Source organism: Lagenorhynchus albirostris, chromosome 1, assembly GCF_949774975.1.
Source record: "Lagenorhynchus albirostris chromosome 1, mLagAlb1.1, whole genome shotgun sequence".
NCBI classification, from domain to species: domain Eukaryota; kingdom Metazoa; phylum Chordata; class Mammalia; order Artiodactyla; family Delphinidae; genus Lagenorhynchus; species Lagenorhynchus albirostris.
In genome coordinates, this window is record NC_083095.1 from 11,908,263 (window position 1) to 11,931,742 (window position 23,480).

General features: G+C 52.6%; 1 protein-coding gene across 1 annotated transcript in view; it reads right to left on the reverse strand.

Annotated features, from left to right (window-relative positions):
- Window positions 1-23,480, reverse strand: part of SLC24A4 (solute carrier family 24 member 4) — a 171,539-nt gene that overhangs the window by 22,512 nt on the left and 125,547 nt on the right. Inside the window, exons 9-12 of the mRNA XM_060165814.1 lie at window positions 22,050-22,103; window positions 20,289-20,431; window positions 15,493-15,662; window positions 13,256-13,448 (exon numbers count right to left, since the gene is read on the reverse strand). Of these exons, the coding sequence (XP_060021797.1) occupies window positions 13,256-13,448; window positions 15,493-15,662; window positions 20,289-20,431; window positions 22,050-22,103 (560 nt within the window). The remainder of the gene's footprint in view (window positions 1-13,255; window positions 13,449-15,492; window positions 15,663-20,288; window positions 20,432-22,049; window positions 22,104-23,480) is intronic.

Genomic DNA, 23,480 nt, shown 5'->3' on the forward strand with positions numbered 1-23,480 from the left:
AGAAACCCCCCTCCCTTTTAGCAGTACTCCCCATTCCCCCTCCCCTCAAGCTCTGCCAATCACTGTAGTTTGCCTATTCGGGACATTCTATATACGTGGAATCAACATGCGGCCTTTTGTGTCTGGCTTCTTTCACTTAGCATAATGTTTTCAAAGTTCATTAATGATGTAGCATGAAGGAGTATCTCATTCCCTTTTATGGCCAAATAATATTCCATTATACGAATAGACTGTATTTTGTTTAATCTGTTCGTCACTTGGATATTTGGATTATTTCTATTTTTTAGCCACTATGAATAACGCTGCTATGAACATGCATGGACAAGTTTTTGTGTGGACATATGTTTTCATTTCTCTTGAGTATATAACCAGGAGTAGGATTGATGCACCATATAGTAACTCTATGTTTAACTCTCTGAGGACCTGCTAGCCTGGTTTCCAAGAGGCTTTACCATTTTACCTTCCCACCAGCAGTATACGAGGCTTCCAATATATCCACATCTTTGCCAACCCTTTAGGGTTGTCTTTTACTGTAGCCATTCTAATGAGTGATTAGTGGTATCTCACTGTGGTTTTGATTTGCATTCCCCTGATGACTGACAGTAATGTTGAGCATCCTTCATGGACTTACTGGCTGCTTGTAAACCTTCTTTGGGGAATTGTTGACTCAGACGCCTTGCCCATTTATATCGCTGAGTTCTAAGAGTTCTGTATATATTCTAGATACTAGATCTTTATCAGAAATATAATTTATAAATGTCTCCTCCCATTCCAGGAGTTGTTTTTTCACTTTCTTCATAGTGTCCTAGAAGTCACAGAAGTTTTTAATTTTGATGAAGTGTTTTTTTTTAATTTTATTTTTTGGCTACTTATGCTTTCGATATATTTAAGAAACCATGATCTAATCCAGGGTCACAAATATGTACCTATGTTTTCTTCTAAGAGTTTCATATATTGAGCTACTACATTTAAGTCTGTTTCATGTTAACTTTTGTATATGGTGTGAATTAGGGGTCCAACTTCTTTTTAAAAATGTGGCTATCTAATTTTCCTAGCACCATTTTTTTTTTTTTTTTTTTTTGGTACGCGGGCCTCTCGCTGTTGTGGCCTCTCCTGTTTCGAAGCACAGGCTCTGGACGTGCAGGCTCAGCGGCCATGGCTCACGGGCCCAGCCGCTCCGCAGCATGTGGGATCTTCCCGGACCGGGGCACGAACCCGTGTCCCCTGCATCGGCAGGCGGACTCTCAACCACTGCACCACCAGGGAAACCCACCATTTGTTGAAAAGACTGTTTTTCCCCCATTGAATTGTCTTGGCACCCTTATGCAGAATTACTGACCTTAAACGTATGGGTGTATTTCTGGACTCTCAATTCTATTCCATTGATATATATTTCTATCTCATGCCAGTACCAGGCAGTCTTGATTATTATATCGTCGTAATAAGTTTGGAAATCAGAAGTCCTTCAACTTTGTTCAAGATTGTTTTGGCTATTCTGGGTCCCCTGCATTTCCATATGAATTTTAGAATCAGCTTGTCAATTTCTGCAAAAAAAAGCTAGCTTGGATTTTGATAAAGATTGCATGAAATCTGTAGATGAACTTGAGGACTACTGCCATCTTAAAAATTTTAAGTCTTCCAACCCATGAACTCAGGATGCCTTTCCATTTATTTAATCTTCCTTAATTTCTTTCAATAATATTTTATAGTTTTCAGTGTACAAATCTTGTTCTACCTTTGTTAAATTTATCCCTAAGTATTTTGTTGTTTCTGATGGCATTGTAAATGAAATTTTAATTTCATCTTCAGATTGTTAATGTATAGAAATACAATTGGATTTTGTATACTGACCTTGTATTCTGCAAGTTTATTAACTCTTATAGGGTTGTGGGGGTTTTTGGGTGGATTTCTTAGGATTTTCTATATATAAGATCATGTCATCTGTGAGTACAGCTTTACTTCTTCCTTTCCAAATTGGATGCGTTTTATTTTTCCTTGCCTATTTACCCTGGACAGAACCTCTAGCGCAATGTTTAATAGAAGAGGAAAGAGTGACATCTTTGTCTTGTTCCTGATCTTAGGGGGAAAAGTCTTCAGTCTTTCACCATTAAGTATGACGTTAGCTTTGGGTTTTTTTGGAGATGCCCTTTATCAGATTGAGGAAACCTGCTTCTATTCCTAGTTTGTTGAGTGTTTGTTTTTTTTTTTTTTAAATCAAGAAAGGGTGTTGGATTTTGACAGATGCTTTTTTGTGTCTGTTGAGATGATCATGTGGTTTTCACCCTTTAGTCTAAAAATACAGTGTGTTACATTAATTGTTCTTCAAGTGTTGAATCAGCTTTGCATTCCTGAGATAAATCTCACTTGCTTAACTGTTTATAAAGAAGAAAACCAAGATGCATGAAGGTTAATGAACTGCCCAAATCTCACAGAAAATTAGTGGCAGAGTCACAAATAGACCCTGCGTTCCCAGCCAATGGCCTCTAGTCTGGCCCTTGTGGGGAGGCAAGGGGATGCAGGTGAAGGTGGAGCGTTGTCAAGGCTGGATTAATGAACAGACCCCTCATCATTATTCGACATTTGTGTTGTGCCTCACACATCTCGGAGGTGGTTTTCACAAATACTCTATTTTCCATATCAACACTCTATTTTTCATATCTCCCCATTTCACAGGTAAGTAAGCTAAGGTTTGGTGAAATTCAGTGACGTAAACATCACAAAGTGAGAGGTAGTACCTGGACTTGAATGCAGGTCTTTAGAGTTTAAATCCTGGGTCCTCTGTACTATACTGCTCGCCTGCCCTCTGAGTCCTGTGACTTCAAAGCCTGTGGAAGTCCTTTCACTACCCACTGGCTGACAGAGGTGTCGACTGTCAGCATAGAGCTTTATACTTTTAGCTCATGGCTGTGATCGAAACAGAAAACTCCTCTTAAGAAGGGGAATCATTAAAGTTTTCTTATTCCTTAGGGGTTAATGAACTTTAGAATCAATAATTTTTAGTTACTTTTAATCTACTTCTGTTTTATCCTTAAATTTAGACTTACCATTAAATTGATTGGTCTTTGAGGGGCACAGAAGCCCCAGGGTTAATGGTAGCTAGATTGCCAGCTTCAAATACCAGCTCTGGCATATTCTCCCTGGGTGACCTTGGAAAAATATTTAGCCTCTGTGTATCTCAGTTTTCTAACCTGCAAAATGGGGATAACAACAGTTTCATTGTGCTCACTGTCTACCTCTCAGTGCTCTTGTGAGACTGAAGTGAGCCAACATGGGAGATACATTTAGCACAACGCCTGGTGCAGAGCAAGCACCAAAGTTTAGCTTTTGTTGATATTAATGGTTAATTAACTTCCAGTTGCTGAGTATCTACTACTCAAGCACTGGGTTGGGTGGTTTTATGAAGACTAAAACAGGTTCAGAGAAGTAAGCCATCTAGCCCAAGGTCACACAGCTAGGAAGTGGCAGACCCAGAAGTCCAAAACCAAAGCCTCCTAATTACCCTGTCCTGAGTCCTGGAGGATGCCTTTTGACCCTGAAGGCATTAGAGGGGCAAGGAGGGGCCCCATGGGAAGCAGACAAGTCAGGGCTGTAATCAAACCGAGCTGCCAGGCTGAGGCTGGGGAGGAAGGAGAAGACTGAAAGGGAGCATGTGAGAGGAAACAGGCTTCAGCAAGGCAGGCCCCGCTGAGGGCTGACACGGAGATGTGGGCAGTCAGGGCTGAGTGCACAGGGACCAAAGGCCCAGTAATAGACACCCTGGCAGCTCAGTGCAGGGACCTGGAGAGCTTGCGGGGGCTGAGAGAGCCCTTCCCCAGGGACACGCGCTTGGCCCAGTCTCCCCCTCACACCGCACACTCGGGTAACACGGTTCAGCCTCCGGAACCCTGTTCGTGCTTCCCCAAGAAGCATCCTCCCACACAGGAGAGGGGCACAGGTCAGACAAACAGACCAGGACCTCCCAGTCAACAGAGAAGCCGGGCCCAGAGTTCCCTCGGTTGGTGCAGCTCCCAGGGACCCTTACCCCAGCTCCGCGTACGTGTCCACAGCCCCTATCATGTCCAGCTCTGGGACTGGATGTAAGTGCGTCCCAGAGCTGGGGTCGGTTCGTCGACTCCCTGATTCTAACGATGATCCCAAGCTATGGCCAGCTTTGCACTCCACCTCAGGAATCCCAAGGCTTGGGGCCAAAGAGAGCTGTTTCATCCTCTGTCACTCGCAACTGTGTGGCAGCAGGTGGACCCTCACCCTCTCTGAGCCTCCTTTTGTCCTTGTCTGTGAGGTGGTAACTGCCCCGCCTCACCCACTCCAAGGATCTGTGGGGAGACTAAAAAAAGGCAAAAAGCACAGAGCTCATTGTCCCGCCTCTGAAGGCCGCACCTTGAATCTGGAGGCCCTGGGGAGGGTGAAACAGAGGCCGCTGGTCCCACGAACACCAACAAAGTGAAGAACGCTTGCTGGTCCTCGCGCTGGCAGGCACACTCGCTTTAAACATCCAGCAAACATTCAGGGCCGGGCTGTGGGCTCCCGGTGCTTACAAACCACGCAGACCCAACAGCTGGCTGCCCCCTGCACTCCAGCGCAGGTGCTCCAGCTTGGGGGCCCTCTTGGCCAAAGGCGACACTGGGCAGGCGGAGGACGGCACTTCGGGGGTCAGGCAGGCCTGCGGTACCAGCCCTGCCCGTGGCCCCTACTCACCTGTGTGTAGCTTCCTGAGCCCCCGTTTCCTCCCCCAGGGAACGGGGACCACACGAGCCACCCAGCAGGGCTGTGTGCAGAATCTAAGCACCAAATATAAGGTGTGAAGCACAGTGCGGGGCTGGGGCTCCATGAAGCTACAGGTCGGGGCCCTGTCCCCTCCTCTGTCTCACTAGGAGGTTGGAAGCCACACGAGTCCCTCGCTAGAGCTGCTCTGGCGTAAGTCATCAGCTAAGATTGGCTTCTCTCCACGCTTCGCTGCAGCTCCCACGGGGGTGGACACGCTGAGTGGGTCCTCAGCATTCCCCAGGCCAACTTCCTCCTACTGCGTCTGCAGAGGCGTTTCCCAGACTCCCTTGCAGCTGAAGTTCTGGACTCAGATTGGGCCCCTTTGAAAAGCAGAGTTGAGGTGGGGCCGGGCTGCCTTTCTGCTGCTTTAGATGCACCACTGTTAAGCAGGGCTCTGGGGATGTTAGTCCTGCTGCAGTAGCACGTCCGTGCCCAGGTGCTAGCTGAGTGGGAATCAGAGATGGTCCCTCAGGCTGTACCGGCAGCCCCGTGTCCACTGCGTGGTGCTGGGGCGCTAGAGATCAGCTGCGGCAGCGGCCTCATGGTCCCCGGGTCACAGTTCTGATGGTGAGTTCTTGAACATTTGGGCGCATCCCAGCTCCCCACCTCCCCAATCCTGGCGTGGTGGCAGAGGTGCAGTGGGAGTCACTGCTGGTGCCCAGCCAGGAGCGTCCTTCCCACCACTGCATAAGGGACCTACGTCTATCAATTTCTCCTGCATCTGAGACGGGTTCCATCCATCATGTCCTGATGAAGCTGGAGGTACTTGTCATAGACACCTGCAAGGGGTGCAGGCACGTGGGCTCAGCCCTCCTTCCCTCTAACCCACCCTCCCGGGGGCCACCAAAGCCGTGTTGGCGAGCACGGCTTCTGACCAGGGGTGGACCCCTGACCTCTGGGACTGTAGCATTTTCTCTCTCTCTCTCGGGACTCTGGAATTCAGATGCAACACCAGTGAACCAAGTTAGGGAAGAAGGACCTGTCAGGAGTCAGTCTGGGGCCAGTGGGAGGCCACGATCTGCCGTGTGCACTGACAGTGAATTTGAGAAAAGCCGGTCTGCAGCCAAAGAGCAGAATGAGACAGGCAGGTGTGGAGAAACGAAGACAGAGCCGTAACACTCATGGAGGTCCCGAGTCCGGCCCCTGGGGGAGTCCAGCTGTTTCCCTGCTCGTGGGATCCGTAACACACCCCTATATCCTTATGGTGGGGGGGAAAGGTCTCCTTCTATCTCAAAGGGAGCTTGTGTGACCTCAGGACCCCAGCACACGCCTGGTGCATGGTGGGTCCTGGGCCCCTTCACTTCCCAGCTTGCACTGCACGGGCCTGGCTGCAGGGTCATCACAGAGTAGATTCTAGGGCAGGTGGTCCAGATGCCCAGCTCTGTCTGGTCAAGACCGCCCCTTGGGCAAGCCCCTTCCTCTCAGTTTCCTGCTTTGGAATATAAGAAGGTCTAAAATTCCCAAAATCCCTTTTAACTCTAGTATTCAGAGACCATTTGTTGTTAACCACAGAGAATTCAGAGGAAAACCGCTTTCATTTAGATTAAAAGATAGAAACAGACCCCCCCTTTCCCTACTATGCTTTAGTAGCTGTTTGTATAAACCACTCATCACCAGAAAGGGAAAATAATACAAATGTCCATCCACTGGTGAATGGAGAAATGTGGTACATCCATACAATGGAATATTACTCAGCCATAAAAAGGAATGAAGGACTGACACGTGCCACAACGTGGATGAACCTTGAAAACATCACGCTAAGAAGGCAGACACAAAAGGCCACTTATTGGATGATTCCATTTATATAAAATGTCCAGAATAGATAAATACAGAGAGACAAAGTAGAGTAGTAGCATTTGCCAGGAGATGGGGGAAGGATGGAGAATAACTGCTAATAGGTAGGGGGCTCCTTTTGGGTGCTAAAGAAAACCGATGGGGGTGAGGATGGTTACACAACTTTGTGAGTAGACTAAAAACCACTCAACTGTATACTGCAAAGGTATGAACATCAGGGTAAGTAAATTACACTCCCATAAAGCTGTTATATTAAAAAATAACAGTGCTCAGCCAGTGTCTGTTCTAACTAGGTGTGAACTGACACCTCAGCGCTCCACCGTGGCTGACAAGGGCACTTCTCTGAAATCCTGACCTTGACTTACGGGACAATCTACCGAACGTGTGATTTCTCTGGTGGCCCCCGCGGCCGAGGCAAAAACAAGATCATTTCCACCATAAAGTGCCGTGTGTCTCTGGCGGCCTGGAGCAGACGGGAACCGCGTGTGGAATTTCACATGTACATGAGCCCACGGCACCAGCAGCTTCTCCACTGTGTTCCCAGATGTGCTGAGCAGCTAAGAGCAAAGAATAGGGCCCAGAGTTTTCTAGAGCTCCATTTCTGCAGTATCCCTTACTGGGTTCAGCAGACCTCTCTCTTCCCCGTCAGCACGGCTCTGTCAGTGCTATGTAGAAGATGGGGCTGGGGTGGGGAGAAGCAGCCCTGGAAGCTTCCCGAAACCTTCAGATGGCTTGCACCGAGTTTTATGCTGCTAAAGGAAGAAAAGGTTTAGCTGTGCCATCCGAGGCCTGAAGAACGCATGCCAGGTCCCAAAGGCCCATAATTCAACTCAGTTCAACATGGTTTGCTCAACACAGACTCAAGTTCTTTGGCACCTGTGCAGAAGCTAGAAGACACCCCAGGCGGAGGCAAGCATTTTCTCACGGGCTCCAAAGGAAGGAGCTGAAAGAATCCCCTGGTTGGGCTACAGTGCTGTCCCTTCAGCACAGCTGGGGTCAGAATGTCAGTGTGCAAATCCTGGCTCTGCCCCTTCCTCCTGTGTGATCTTGGGCAACTAAACCTCTCTGAGCCTCAGTTTCTTCACTTGGGAAGTGGGGATAATAACAGTACCCACCTTCCAGGGTTGTCCTGAGGACTCAGTGAGTTCATCTGCGTGAAGCAGCCTGCCTGGCTCACTGCAAGTGCTCAATATTAAGCTTTACTGCCTGTTACCGTTCAAGAACCTCCCAGGGCCTGGGCTTCCGCTCCCAAGTAGACTGGCTCGGGATGGCATCCCTAGCTCAAGGGGCACAGGGCGGAAGGGTGGTTCCCCACATGATGGTTGTGTGACTTGGGAAGTCCCACAGCCTCTCCGAGCCTCAGTTTTCCTCTCTGTAAAATGGGGATAATGATAATGCCTCCCTCACAAGGCAGCTGCGAGGACTGAATGTAAGTGCACAGTACAAAGAGGCAGTAGTTAGGGCTGCCCAGTTTGGAAACCTGCTCTCCACTTAGTAGCGGGGTGACTGTGGGAAAGTCACTTAACCTCTTTGTGCTTCCCTTTCCTTCTCCATAAGATGGAGATGACCATCGTCCCCACCTCACGTGTTGTCGTGAGGATTAAATGAGGGAATACAATGTAAAGCTCTTAGAGCAGGGCATGGCACACAGAAGCCCCATAAGAGCCCTGTAAGAATTCCCTATTTTTCACTCAACGCCGGACATACAGCAAGTCCCCAATTGGATGTGGTCACTATAATAATGGTGGACGCAGGCACCAGCATCCCAGAACACAAGATGTGATTTCTTTACCCTTATGGGGGCAGGAGGAGTCCAGTTGGAGGGCAAGGGTGTGGCCCACAGGGCAGGAGGACGTCTCAGACTGTACGTCAGCCACAAACAGCCTGTACTAAGGGCTTTCCCCAGCCGGGCTGGGGCTCCGGGTCACCGGCCGGCCACTGCAGGGTAGCACCTGGGCCGCAGCCCACAGTTTCCACGGGAGGAAGAGCTCCTTCTCCTTTTCCTCTCCCACAACAAACAGCTGGCCCAGGAGGCCCGATTACCAGCCTCTGTGGCTCAGAGTGGGAACAGCATGGCTGCGCCCGGTGTCGATATAAATCCAGCATCAGACCTGGTGGGCACCAGATGCAGGCTGGGGCTGGGTGCCCCTGGCTCTGGTTCACAAGCCCAGTGACGCCTCATGTGGGTGGGCAGAGCCCGGGGGGCCGCGGCTGGCGTTTCCACCTCACCTACCCTTCAGCTGTGTGGTAAGGGCAGGAGATGCTACATAAAGTGGACCATGAAATTATCTGCTCAGATTAACCCAGCAAGGTCCCAGAGGGCAGGCTCCATGGCTGTCCTGTTCCCACCTGGATCCCCAAGGCCCACAACAGTCTGGTACCCAAATATTTACTGACTAAAACAATCCCCTTGGGGCTTCCCTGGTGGCACAGTGGTTAAGAATCCGCCTGCCAGTACAGGGGACACGGGTTTGAGCCCTGGTCCGGGAAGATCCCACGTGACGTGGAGCAACTAAGTCCGTGCACCACAACTACTGAGCCTGCGCTCTAGAGCCTGTGAGCCACAACTACTGAGCCCACGTGCCACAACTACTGGAGTCCACGCGCCTAGAGCCCGTGCTCCGCAACAAGAGAAGCCACTGCAATGAGAAGCCTGCGCACCGCAATGAAGAGTAGCTCCTGCTCTCAGCAACTAGAGAAAACCCGCGTGCAGCAGCTAAGACCTAATGCAGCCAAAAATTACATAAATGAATAAATAAATAAATTATTAAAAAAAAATCCTCTTGTCTGCAAAGTGCCTGAAACCCAGGGCCCAGCACATAGGAGGCACCTAGCAGAGACTAATTCCCTCTCCCTGACCCTGGGATGAGCACAGCACCAGGCCTCCAGGGATTCTGGCACCCGTGACCTTTCTAGAACATCGCTTATGGTCCAAGCAGGGGAGGGCATGCGAAGCTGGGTATAACGGAAACCATGAGACTAAAGCACACTGTGACCCAGATGAACATTTACTGAGCACCCATGTGTCACACAGTGCACAGAGGCAGTGTCTAACGCTCTGTCTTACTTACTTATCTTATTTACAGAGACCCAAGTGCCATCGGCCCATTTTGTGGATGAGGAACTGAGGTTTAGGAGAGGAAGCAGCTTGCCCGGGGCCAGGGCGCTGGTGAGTGGTAGAACCGGGATTCGAACCCGGGACTTCTGGACTCCAGAGCCTGCCTCCCAGCCTGTCCCCGACCATGCAGAAGAGCTGCACACCAGATGGCCTGGCGTCACTCCTTGACACCTGCAGCCACGCTGGTTCCAAGCTGACCAGAGGGACGGATTCTGCCCTCTTCCCAGTGCCCCACCCCCTTACCCCTTCCCTGGCCCCATGCTTCCTTCCTGGGGTCCAGTTTAGGAGAACATGAGCGCCATCCACCCCGAAAGCCCCTCAGGGCCTCCCTACAGCCGCAGATGATTGTGATGCCACAACCGCAGATGAGCTGAAAAGATGAGGTGGGCGAGTGGGTGGACGGAGGGCTGGATACTCGGAATTTCTCACAGTGCTGCATCCCATCCACTGGCTCTAAATTCCTGTAAGCCTCTGTCCACACCAGCCTCGATTTCCCTCGGCGGCCGTATACACCTAAACGGGCGGCAGCCACACGACTCTGTTCCCACCCCTGCTCCTCACGCTGAGGGGGGAGGAGGAGGTGGAGAGGAAGTTACTTGTGGTTTCCCAGGGCAACACCTGGAAACACTTCCGCAGGGACACAAAGGGAGCTTTCCGCAGGGACACAGGAAGCCCCGGCCCGTTCCTGAGGGCGAGGAGAGGCAAGCGCTGGGTGGAAGCTCACAGCACTTGGCTCTGCTGCGCGCCGGCCCAGGGGAACGTCCTGGAGCCCTTGGCTTGAAGAGGAATGTGGAACCAACTTCAACAGGAAGCCCCTGCCCACCAGGAAGGGCAGAGCTCCCTGGGGAAGGGCTCATGGGGGCAGGGACCTGGTCCTGGCCTTTGCAAGACAGCAGCATTATAAGCACCGCCGTCCGCCCCGGGAGGTGACCTGCCCAGAGTCCCTGCAGGGAGCTAGACCCGATTTCCCATAAGCCACTTCTCTAAGGAGCATCAGATCCTGGCAGCAGGACAAGGGGAGGAGGTAGTTGGCTCTGGGGCAACCCCACAAAGTCCTGCCAAACTCAAGGTTTCAAGGAAATGGAAAGATGAGTTGCCCTGACATGGGGCTGCCTCACTTTATAGAATAGCAGCCACCAAAAAGGGCGCGTCCCTTCCCTGCTTTCCTGCAGAGCCTCGGTCTATGAGCAGCATCAGGACCAGGATCCAGACGAACTGGCAGTACAGGGTGGTGGGGACGGTGACCCCGTCGGGCCACATGTCTGTAAAATGCAGATTGCATCCGCCTCCTGGGGCTGGAGAACAGAACACCCCGAAGAGTAGCCCCTTCTCAGTCCGACTCCCCAGCAAGGTAGGCTGTTTCCTGGACAACGGATGCATCTCCCTCTCTGTGGCCATACTCCAGGCCTCCCTGGCATCTGGCGTCCAGGTCCTGAGGAACTGAAACCCCACTGGTGATTACAGCCCCTGTTCTCAGCTGGTGACGTGACGGCTCGAGGCTACGTGCAGTACCCAGGGGACTGTGTCCGGACCTCTCAGGACCACAGAAGTAAGAAACGCTAGGTGGGGCAGGCCCGTCCTGGTCCATCAGCCCTGGAGCAGGCTCTCCTCTGGGTGGACACGCCTCCCTCCCAGGATTCCGCCCCACAGAAAGCTTCTTTTTCCTGCATATCTAAACGGATGATCTGATACAGGTTTCCAGGATCTGCAGAAGACCACCCCTCCCTCCCTCAGTGTCCCAGCCCCAGTCCCAGGGGCCAAGCTCCCACCCAAAGACAGTTCGACCTTTAGCCCACCAGACTAGCTGGCTGAGCATGACCTTTGCTCCCACAGAGTGTTCCGGAAGGTGGGCCGACGTGGGCCGACGTGCCAGGGATGTCTTAGAGGCAGGCCGAGATACAGATCCCTCAGCCCTCTGGTCAGCAGAGGGAGCCCTGGGGAGGACCCAACCCCTGGGCTGGGCCCCTCTGTGACCTCAGTGGGGGAAATACATTCCACTTTCTGGGTCTTCCCTTAATGTGAAAGAAGGCTGGGAGGTGCTGACCAGGAGCAGCAATTCCTAACCTGGCCTAGGCCCCTAGGTTTGAAAATGCAGATTCCCAGGCCACGTTCCAGTCCTTGGACTATCTGGGTTTGGGAACCAGGCCCTGAATTTGGAGAAGAGCCCCCGGGGAGCTGTGCTCAGCACGCTCTGGAGACGCTAATCCAGAAACTCCGAGGAAACCCTGTGACTGCAAGTAGAACCTATATTTTCCAGATGAAGCACGGTGGCAGAGTAGCCCAGTCCAGGAGGGCCCACACCATCTATTTGGGAAGCAGGAGTGTCCCCACAAAGATGGGGACGAGGGGCTGGGGCAGCCTCTCCCCTCTACCCCCCCCAAGCCGTGTCCCAAATCAGGTGCGGTCTGTAAGCCTGATGTTAAAAACATAGAATTCTTTTCAGAAAAATATCAAGTTCTGGACTTGAAAATTTGGAATTCTGCTGCCTCTCAGGATGGCAGGACACCAAGAAAAAACCTCTGAGATGAGGCCAAAGAGTTCAGGCCTTCATTTCCCATCGTGGACTGCAGAGGAGTCTGGTTAAAGATGAAGACAGACTGGGTGTGTCTGGGGATCCTCTCGCACACGAACTCCTGAATTCATTCATTTGATGGATATCTACTAAGCACCTACTACGTGTCGGGCTTGGGCACTGGGGGTACAGTGAATGAAACAGACAAAGATCTCGGCCAGCACAGAGCTGATATTTTAGCCGGGGAGACACAAGATAACCAAATAGATAAAATACTTAAATTAGGGTGGTCAGGGAAGGCCACACCGAGAAGGTGACGTTTCTGCAGAGACCCGAAGAAGGTGAGGAAAGGAGCCATATAGATAACTGGGGAAAGCGCATTCCAGCAAAGGCAAGTGCAAAGGTCCTGGGGCAGGAGCACACCTGCTACTGTTCTGGGTAGGACGGACAGTGAGGAGGCCAGTGTGGATGCAGCAGAGGTGAGGTCAGCATGGAGCTGGCAGTCAGATGACACTGGGCCCGTCCAATGAGATGGGAGGACGCTCAGGGCTGGGGGCAGAGTCACGCCTGTTCTGACTTACTTATAGGTAGGAGATGTCATCAAATAGATAAGGTGTAACTGTCTAAAGGTCATTTATGGCCTCAGAATATCCTGTCCCAGCAAATATACAACGCATGGGCAAAACAGCCTGCCCGTGCTGGAAGGGCTGGAGAGTCTGAGCGTGCCCATAAACGTAACACACATGGCTGTTTCTCTTACTGCATGGGAAAGCCTCGATGCCCTGGGCGTCTGAGTGCCGTCACTAGGGGCTACTGGCACTTCCCAAGTCTCCATCTGGCCGGCCGCCTGGCACACAGGCTCCCCGCCCTGGGCTGTGCCGCATCCCAGTGCAGCTCTAACCCACAGTTCAGCACTTGGGAGGTGTTCGCCGAGTGACTTAATGCCCACCCTTCCCACCAGCCTCCCCCGCCCTCATGGGTCCAACTCTCCATCCTGAAGACCCGGGGTTGGACCCTCGGAGCCCCCAGCAGTGTAGCCCGGGAGCCCCCCCCGCCCCCGAACTCACCGGGCATGGAGAAGGGGGACAGGAAAGCGGCCTCGACCAGCTCTGGCTCTGGGGGTGGCGGCGGCTGCTCCCGCTCCTGTTGCAGCTCTGCGGGGTTTTCCACAGGAACGTTCCCGTTCTCGATGCTCTCGTGCCTCCCGTTCTGAAGTGGCTTGCTGCTCACACCGTTTGCCGAGTTGATCAGCCTCTGCCTCTGTGCGGACAGGAGGCAAGACAGACACCCAGGCGTGTGACAAAGTGTCGCCCGTGTGGCAGCCCTTAAGGGTTTCGAGAACGACGCCCCTGGAGATGGGTTTGACTGAAAAATGGCCCAGGGACTTTGGAATCCAGCTAAGTTTGCTCATTTCCACTTGGACCAATACCAGCGAGGGTATCAGTCAGAGCCCTGGGCCTCCTCTTCTTAGCGCCAACCTGACAACCCATCCCATGTCACTGGATGACAGCGATCATTCTGCATCCGCCCAGTAGATGGTCATAAACCACCTGAAGACAGTCACACAGGAGAGACTTCGCATCGTTTAAAAAAATTTTTTTTCCACACAAAAAGTGCATTTATATTATGTGTCCAACAGCCCGATGATGGTTCACATCAAGATATAGAACATTTCCAGCCCCTCCAAAGACTCTTTTAGGGTCCCCTCTCTCCAGGGGTAACCAAGGTAACGCCATTCTGACTTTTATAAACATCAATTAGTTCTTCCTGAACTTGAGCTTCCTACAAATGGATTCAAAGAGTACATATTATTTTACGTCTGGCTTCTCTCACTCAACTGAATATCTGTGAGGTTCACCCATGTTGCTGCACACAGCAGTCACTTGATACTTTTCAGGGCTGTATAGTAGTCCATCCTGTGAATAACACACAACATATCCTTTGCTTGTTGATGGGCATTTAGGTTATTTCCCCTTTTTGGTTATCATGAAGAATGCCATGAACATTTGTGTACACATCTTTTTGTGCACATATGCGCTCATTTCTCCTGGGTATTTATCTAGGAGTGGGGTTACTAGGTCATAAGGTACGTGCAAGTTGAACCATTTTACACTCACACCAGCAACGGATTACAATTTCAGTTGCTTCCCAACTGGTCAACGTTTGATACTGTCAATCCTTTTCATTTTAGCTGTCAATCCTTGATACTGTCAATCCTTTTCATTTTAGCCATTCTGGTGGATGGGCGGTGGTATCTAATGGTGGTTTTCATCTGCATTTCCCTAACAACGAATGATGTTGAGCATCCTGATTGGGTTAGCAGCCATTCGGAAGGCCTCTGCTGTCTAAGTCTTTTGCCACGTGAAATGGGTGTGCTCTGAACCGAACCGTCCCCTTCCCTCCCCCATCTCCTTGTAGCTACTGACCAAGTCTGCCTCCTTTCTACCCAAGCAGAAGCTGACTTTGCTCGCCAAGTCTGTGGGTTTCTACAAAACCAGGGAAACGTAGAGGCCACAGTTCAAGAAATCAACAGGTTTTCATGCTCCCAAGAATCTGTTTGCCTTTGCACAGCTCATCTTTGTCTGGCTCCCATTAAAAATATTTATGGGGCTTCCCTGGTGGCGCAGTGGTTGAGAGTCCGCCTGCCGATGCAGGGGACACGGGTTCATGCCCCGGTCCGGGAAGATCCCACATGCCGCGGAGCGGCTGGGCCCGTGAGCCATGGCCGCTGAGCCTGCGCGTCCGGAGCCTGTGCTCCGCAACAGGAGAGGCCACAACAGTGAGAGGCCCGCGTACCGCAAAAAAAAAGAAAAAAAAAAAAAAGAGGCATAGGTTACAACACGAAGGAGGTGACGGATCCACATGCTGAGAGAGACAAACCAGAAGGTTTCTATAGGTTTCTCAGTTTCCTTCTAGAGTTGCTCTACTCATAGAGAACAGGTGTGTGTGTATTCATTCTTTTTTTGCCCTGAATAACAGTTAAAATAAACAATCCATACTTCAGACTAGCCTTTCTCCAATTAGTTTTACTCTAGTACTTGACAAAATACTTAGCAGAACATGGCAGGCATGGTATTTGATTGCTACCTGCCTTAAAATCCTTCCCGATAAGACCATTTGCTGCCTGTGCGTGAGGTTTGGGCTTCCTTCCTTCAACAGGTGCGGTGATAAATGCCAGCCTGGCAGAGGACACCCCAGGCCCAACACCAGAAAGTGTGCTGACAAGCCAGGGCCTCCTCATACTGCCAGATCCCGTCCGAGGCCACTCGCTCTCACGGTCTCATGGTCCTTGAAGCAAACTCACCTCGTTAATTATGATCCTGCTGGCCATGCGCAGACGAGTCCTGGGCCCAAACTTATTGGTGATCATTACGCGTAAGCCTGCTTCTGGGAAGGTGAACTTGGGAGGGCTGGAGCTCATGACCTCATCCACCATCACCACTGGGTTTTTGCTGTACTGCGGCTCCTCCTTCACTATATTGAGCACAAAGCCATGATTAGCGCTGAGATCCCCCGGGGCCAAACCCAAGGGCTGGGGCGACTGACTCCCCCTCTCGGTGCAGACTTCTCCGGCTGTGGTCTCAGCAGCTGGTAGCCGCCTGGAAGCCTGGCTGCAGCTCATCCCCTTAGTCAAGTGGGCCACTGGGTCTGAACCGCCTGCAAGCACTGGACAGAGCCCCAAAGTCCCCCTGTTACAGGACCACTCCCCCATCTCCACCGCCAGCCCCTCCGCCAATCGATGCCCCTCTCTTCTGGGGCCCAGTCTTGGCTAATTGCAAGGGTCTTTCAGTTCCTCGTCTAAGCCTCACAGGGCAGCCCGCCTACAAAGTGGACAGGATTCCTGACACCTCTCACCCCTGACTCTGAGAGGATCTTTCTTTCCTGCTGTTTACAGAGGCTCAGACAAAACTTTACCAATTGACAAGGGCCCCCTGGGATGGAAAATGCTGGGAGGCACCAGACAGCACCGGCCCTAAACTTCCCATGAGGCCACCTGCTCTGTCTTAGGGGAACCATCTTCACCTGGCACAGAAGGATGCTTCCAAATTTGTTCTCCATGAGGTAGGCAGTGAGGTCAAAGATCTTGCCCTGGGCGAGGCAACTGAGACCCAGGAGAAGCCTGCTTGCGGAGGGTGCACGGAGAGCTGCTGGCCGAGCCCAGTGTCTCCAGTAAAACCGGCACCCTCCGGCAGGGAGGCCACTCTCTCTGACCCTTTGCTTCCACTCATGAGGCCGAAGAACAAATCTCCCCAGTGCCCAGACCTGCCCTGCCACCTTCCCAAACATGCTCCAAGCTCGAGTCCTGGGGGGTTTGACATTTAATTCCAGAGCCGCAGAGGGTCCAGAAACAGAAGCACTCCGGAACACAGCACACAGAAGCAGGGGGCTTTCCCCTCCAAGGGGCTATCAAGGTGGATATGCCCATCCCTCTCCACTGGTCACCGGCTCCCGGTGAGTGTCCTTCCTGGATAACAGGGTAACCAGGAGTAGTCGAGAGCAAACCTAAGCAAGAGTTAATGGCACAAACACGAACAAATGCACACCAGCCACACACACCCTCACCGAAGAGGCAGCAAGGCTCAGCAGACAGGAGGCGTGTGGTTAGAACCAAAGCCAGGAGGACCATGCATTTTTTCGGAGACAGACACTAACCTCCAACAAGGCGTGCGCTGGACTCATGGATTTTGTTTTGTAAATGCATGTGTTACGGCTTGGATGAAAGCAGATTACTTACAATTTAGAAGAGGAGAAGAGTTAAGGAGACAAAGGCCAACAGAGATTGCCAGAGGTGATTAGCGTGCGGTGGACACCGGGGAGTCTGGGACAGCATTCTCGATAGTGGCCCAGATGCCAGGGGGTTGGTTATGTGAAGGAGGGTGTTAGTAGAGGGGCTTCGATGCTCGGGGCCTCTGGCCTTCTGGAGGGCCCCCTCTCCTGGCTCGGTCCCACTCTGAGGATCGGGGAGCCCCCGTGCCCGCTGCCCCGCCCTGCTTCAGGAAAGCTGGACTCCTTCCCTCCTCTGCAGCCTGCACCTCAGAGGGAGGGGGGAACCAGCAGAACAGCCGCAGCTCCGTGGGTAGAACCAGCCCTACCGTGGGCACCACCTGGGGGAACAGACGCGCTCAGGAGGAGGGAAGAGCCATGATACCTGACTCCTCAGGCACCTCGTCCTGGCACCGCCCACCAAGTGGCAGCACAGGGTGATATGTCCAAGCCAAGGGCGCCGGCCCAGCAGGGAACCCAACCAGCTACAGCAAGTTTCTCCGGCAGCTCAGCCTAAGGCCAGGTATCCTTTCCTCTCTCCCTGTTCCAAGCCAAAGTTGTGTCTAGGGCCAGGGCAGCTTGGAAAGGACCCAGAGTGAGCCCAGCCAGTGATCAAGATGGCCTTGGTTGTCAGGCTGTGTTCAAGGCCACCTGACAGCCAACAAGGAGAGGCCAGACCCCCAGCCGTGACAGGACACGAAGGCGTGCCTTCCCGCCTTTGCGCTCGTCACCTTTTCTTGGTGTACCGTGTTCTGCTTTCTTGAGCTGAACTGAAGTGTGATGTAAAAAACGTGTAAAACTTGTAGGGAGAAAAACCCCAAACAACTGTACGCAGAACAAAGTTGGAGGATGCTATTCCCCTCGAGAGAAAACTGGCTCCAGCTGACTTGGTGAGCTGAACTGTAGGACCTTTAAGAACATTTAAGTACATAAAGGTATTTAATAGAAGTGGGGGTAAAAAGGCAGTGTGTCCTCTCCTGTCAAGAGGTTGGGTTAAAAATGTTTGATTTTACATATATGGGGAAATACCAAAGCTGATACCAGCAAAGCCAGGGGTGTGCGTGTACGTGTTTTCCTGAAATAATTTAGTAGCCAGCAATCTTTGACAACCCTGGATGGGGTAGTTTACACGACCTGCCTGAAGGCTGAGGACCAGGGGAGAGAAGCTCTGAGTTGGAAAGATTCTGTGGCAGCACCATGAGAAAAGGCAAAGTCCCAAAGCCCCAGTCTCCTCAGGCCCCTCCACATCCCCCGGGATGGTACAGGCGCTCCTTCTTCCTGCCCCTGTCAGTCTGTCTGCTTCTAGGGGACAGCGCCCTGCACACGGCCCTCTGGGAGGGAAGGGGCATCCACCAACTGGGGCTGTATCTCTGGGTTTCCCACCTCTCCAGTTCCAGGCCTGCATCCCCCAACCCCCCAAATCTTTTCCTCCTTGGCCTTTATCTAAGCGCATTCACCCTGATAAGAGCTGGAGGGAGACCTATCTTCGCACCTTTCCCTGTGCCTGGGGGCAATCCTGTGGCTAATCTTCCAATTTTTTAGAAACTGCCCTGGGCTTCGAAATTTGGGGAAAAGCAATAAACTTGTGGGAAATCCTACTGTCGTGGGTACAAAAGTGAGGGAGACAGGCCACCAGGGAGCGCCTGGAAAGGCCCTGCACGGGCTGTGGCCTTGGGGCAGCTGGGATCAACGTGGAAGAGGAAGTGGCTCACGTCCCTGCCCCGTGGCACTGGGGACGGGCCTCTTCCGTCAGCCACAGTGGTGGCAGGTAGCTCCCGGGGCTGGCACCTGAGGGTGCGGCTATCTCCCACTGGCCTGAACGACTCCGCACGTGGAAGCTCTCTTCTTGCCACGGAGGTCCAGAGGACCCCAGGAGCACTGATCTCCCTGGACAAGGGCGGCCAGGAGCAGCCTCTGTCTTAAGAAACTGTGGGTGGGGATGCGCCGCGGTGTCCGTGGAGCTAAAATCCAGACCAGCAGCCACGCTGTTCCCTCCCCTTCTGAGACCGGGGCCGCCTGCTCTGCTCAAGAAACAGGACACATGGCACAGCCCCGCCCTCTGCAGGCCTCCTTCCTCACCCCGCCCGCCCGCGGGTAGGCCTCGTCAGCCAGGCTGTAGCCTTGGCCGCACTCACACCCTCTCCCCACCAGCCTCCCTCCTTCCACGTGGAGAAATCCACCCCTCACTCAGCACCCACGACAGGTGCCTTCCTACTGGGGGTTACCTGGGACGGGACAGGGCATGCTTGCCCAGAGCGCACATGGGGGGAGCTCCTACCCTGACCCACCCCAGGGTGGAGGCTGGGGAGAGGGCCTCGGAATATAGATTTCGGCCTCCACGTGTCCCAGACACTGGCCAACAGTCCGCTCTGAGACATCAGTGACACCACAAAGGAATTAAAGTTACCTGAAAGAGGGGGTGACTTGCCCAAGGCCATGAGGAACAAAGGAGAAATACTCCTCGGGTAGCTGGTCCAAGGGGCTCTCTCCTGGTTAAAGGAGCCTCTAGCAACACTGTGGGTGGAACTCAACAATGTCAGCTTAAGCTGTTTTTTTCCAGATCTTAACTCCAAGCATCTATTCAGGCCTTAACACAGGTCTTGGATGAGAAAGAGTGTGAACTCTCTCGCCTTCCTGGCAGCTGTCCCCACAGATGGAGTCACCTGGTAACTGGCTGGATTAAGAGCTGAGGACAAGGTTTCCAAGGCAGGAGCTGGTCGGGCCCAGACATTTGGGGAACCTGACAGACACGGGCTGGCTCCGGAGGCCCAGAACCCCCGGACAAGGGGCCAAAGAGAAGCGGAGGAGACCAGACCACAGTCCCCAGGGGAAGGGGCTCCCACCAGGGCTCTCGGGGGTGGGTCTGGAAGTCCTCGAAGCTCCGCGGCACCCTTCCCGGCCTTGCTGTTCATCTCGGCAAGGAGCCAGTGGTCTCTCTAGAACAGAGCTCTCCAGAACTGGGCCTGGCATTTGAGAAACCACAGGGAGACGGAGCCTGCTCTGCCTTCCCAAGTCCTCAGCTTCCTGTCACTGGCCTTTGACATGGGTCAGAGATGTAATTCACTGCATTTCAGGAAAGCCAAGCAGGGCTTGAGACTGCCTCGGGAGGCTTGGGGCGATCCCCAAGGACGTGACGGCGGACCCTTGATTCATCCTTCTCCCAGCTAAGTAAACGCCCACCTGAGCCACACCTCCTAAATGACGCGCCCTCCTCATTCAGGGTCCCGTGGCCAAGGGGGAGAGTGACCATTCAGAGGGAGTGTGTGTGTGCACGGAAGAGAAGGGGAGAGTACTTTCAACGACATGGCTTGCCCGCTCCTGTCTGCTCAGCCTTACCTTGCCCCAGCAATGGCATGGAAGGGTCATCAGAGCTACTACCACAGTAATCATTACCATCCTCCAGCTCACTGCTGACCGTGTTGCCATTTGCAATGGTCTTTTGTTTGACTGTGAAAAAGGCCTGCATCTTCACATTGTACCTGCAAGTCAGTTAAGGCGGGAGGTCAGAGCTGCGGGATAGACGGGGCAGGGCCCTCCCCCACCTCCTTCCCCTGTGCACCTGCAGTGAGCATGGCCCTGGGGGAGCCGGTGGGGGGCTGAGGCTTCTCAACCCAGCTGACAGAGGCTCCTGACCACAACCTTGGGATGATGTGCGCTCGCAGGGGGCCTGCTCCTCCCGAGTGGGCCTCCTGGGGCCATAGGAGACCTTCAGCCCGAGAAAATGACTGACGCCTACTTCTGCGCGCTATAAACCTGTCCTGACAAAAGAAGTTCAGCCCAGCCTCGGAACAGGCTCGAAGCAGGTGTTCCCAGGCCTGGCCTTGCTCCCGTGCGCTGCCTGGGGGCCTTTCCCTGTACCATCCCAGCCAGCACTGCTGCCCACACCGAGAACAGACTCCATCCCAGACCCCAGGCTGGTGGCCCCACTGCAAGGCACTCAGAGAGGAGATGGCTTAAGGACCATTCTCTTGCAGTTTGACAGCTTATCACCCATTTCTAGAAAACATTATAAACGTTTTAGGTCAACGGGGGATTCAGAGCGTCGTAAACCTCAGTGGTGTTTTCCTTTTTAAGTACCTGCGGAGGTGTGAGGAGAAACTTACAAACTTGAATGTGGCTTAGCTCGTGGGTTGCCTTTTTTTTTCTTTTAATTGTAGAAAAATACATACCACATAAAATTTGCCATTTTAACTATTTTCCATTTTTAAGTGCACAATTCAGTGGTAGTAATTACATCCGTAAGCTTGTGCAACTATCACCACTATCTAGTTCCCAAATTTTTAGTGTCCCGAACAGAACTCTGTTCCCATTCACCACGAGTCACTAATTACTCCCTCGCCCAAGCACCTGGTAATCAAGCTCTAACTTGCTGCCTGCCTCTAGGAATCTGCGTCTCCTCAGTACCTCACGTAAGTGGAACCGCACAGTAGCTGTCCTTTTGTGACTGGATCCCTTTCACTCAGTATAATGTTCTCAAGGTTCATCCACATTTGTGGCATGAGTCAGAATTTCCTTCCCTTCTTATGGCTGAATGTTATTTCATCATGGGTAGCTTTGAGATCATTCTGACCTGGGCAGCTTCTGGAGGGCCTCAGGGTACACAAGCCTGGCGCCAAGGTCTGCATCTTTACAACTACAAGTGGTGCCCGGTGCAGTTGCGCAAGGTGGCAGCCCCGAGAGGTGGCATTTTATGAAGTCTGACAAAATGGAGGTGCCCGGCTCTTTCAAAAGAGTGGCATTAAATTATCAGGCGATCTATAGAGTCAGCACAAACGAGCGGTCACCCTGCGGCACGGGCCGGGGGTGTGGACCGGGCTGGGAGAGAGGTCCCCTCTTGCTATTTGTTTTGGGAGGGGCCTCAACCTCCCCCCGACCAGCCAGCCACCTACCCTGGCCCAAGTGCGACAGCACCCTAACACAGAGGCTGACTATCTCTCTCCCACTCTGGCTGCCCCAGCAGGGTGTCCCCCAGAGAACTGGGGTGGCCAGAAGTGACCGCAAGGGCTGAAGGAGGTTTGCTTCCTGCTCGGACAAAAGGCTACAGCAGGATGTGAGACCAGGGGTAAGACAGCCCAGAAGAGGAGGAAGGGCACTTACTTCATGATCAGAATGTAAAACACGTACAGGACGATGAGCACCAGGCCTTCCCACCTCAAAGACAGAAAGGAGACTGGTTAGAGCCGGGAGGCCCGCGGCGCTGAAGGCTGGGAGTGACCAGCGCTGCGGGCGGAGCAGGGGGCGTGGTCCTCTCGCCTTCCTTGACCCAGCGCCCGGCCCAGGACCCAGGCACGCGGGCGAGCCACCCAGCCCCCAGCCGTCCTGCAGTCTGAAGCTTGCTTGGTAACAGAGAAGGCTGAGGGTGGGGCCTTCTCAACTACAGGGGTCTCATCGACACGGCTCAGGAGGAGTGCCCCCAGCTACCTAGAAAAAGGAGGGCCCAGGGCCACCTCATCCCAGACTCAGGGAGGGGAGGAGCCTGGAGTCATGATGCTAAGAGGCCCTATGGTCACCCGAGATTCTGGCCAGCGACAGGAGAAGCTGTGGGTGCAGGTGGGAAGGGACCCTAAGAACTGCCTGAAAAGATGGGCCAGTCACAGGAGCTTCCTGGGCCAAACACGGGGGCTGGGCTGGGTGGGGGTCTTTCTGGGGTGCACTCTTATCGCCGTCCTGCAGAACCAGTGTTCAACCCCACACATGGTGGGGATTTTTGTAGCTCAGAACACAAGCCTCTGAGGAGTCACACAGCTTAATTTGTTGGGTCATCTGACAAGTGTGTCCTGAAGACCTACTATGTGCCTGACATGAGCTACAGTCATCTTGGGGAGCTCTTCCTCTGCTAGCCCACAGCCCAGCAGAGCCACAATGGGGTCTGTAGATGACCCGACCACCCCCTCAAAACTCCATCTGCAGATGAGAAAAAGGAGACACAGAAAGGGAGAGACTTCTTGGCTCACACGGTGGGTTAGGATCCAGAACCAGGATGCTCTGGGCCCATAGCACGCAGCCGCTCGCATCAGTTCTCCTGAATCTATGCCCAACAAATAACCTCATACAGGATGCAGACCTGAATCATGGTCAATGAACAGAACCGTTTTTATGGCTTGTGGATGTAAGATACATGCATGCCCTATAAATTAGAGTGGCAACATCAACCTCTTTAGAAGTTTGTGCTTTATGTGTCTTGATTAAGAAATCACTTCCTACCTCCATATCATAAAGATGAGTCCCTATATTCTACCCTAAATTGTTTTAATTTTGCTTTTCACAGCGAGATCTTTAATCCATCTGGGATTTATTCTTGTATAAGGTGTGAGGGAACGAGCTGATGTTATTTTATTCTATATGAATTTCTCATTTTTGTAGTATGAGGAGCGCTCCCGCCTCTCCCAACTCACTACCTTGTCATGATTCCTGTCGTATCCCCCAGCCCAGAACTGGGCCCATTACTGGGTTCTCAGTTCCATATTGGCCTATGCTTATCCCTGTGCAAAACACCATACTGTTTTCATTATTTTAGCTTTATAATAT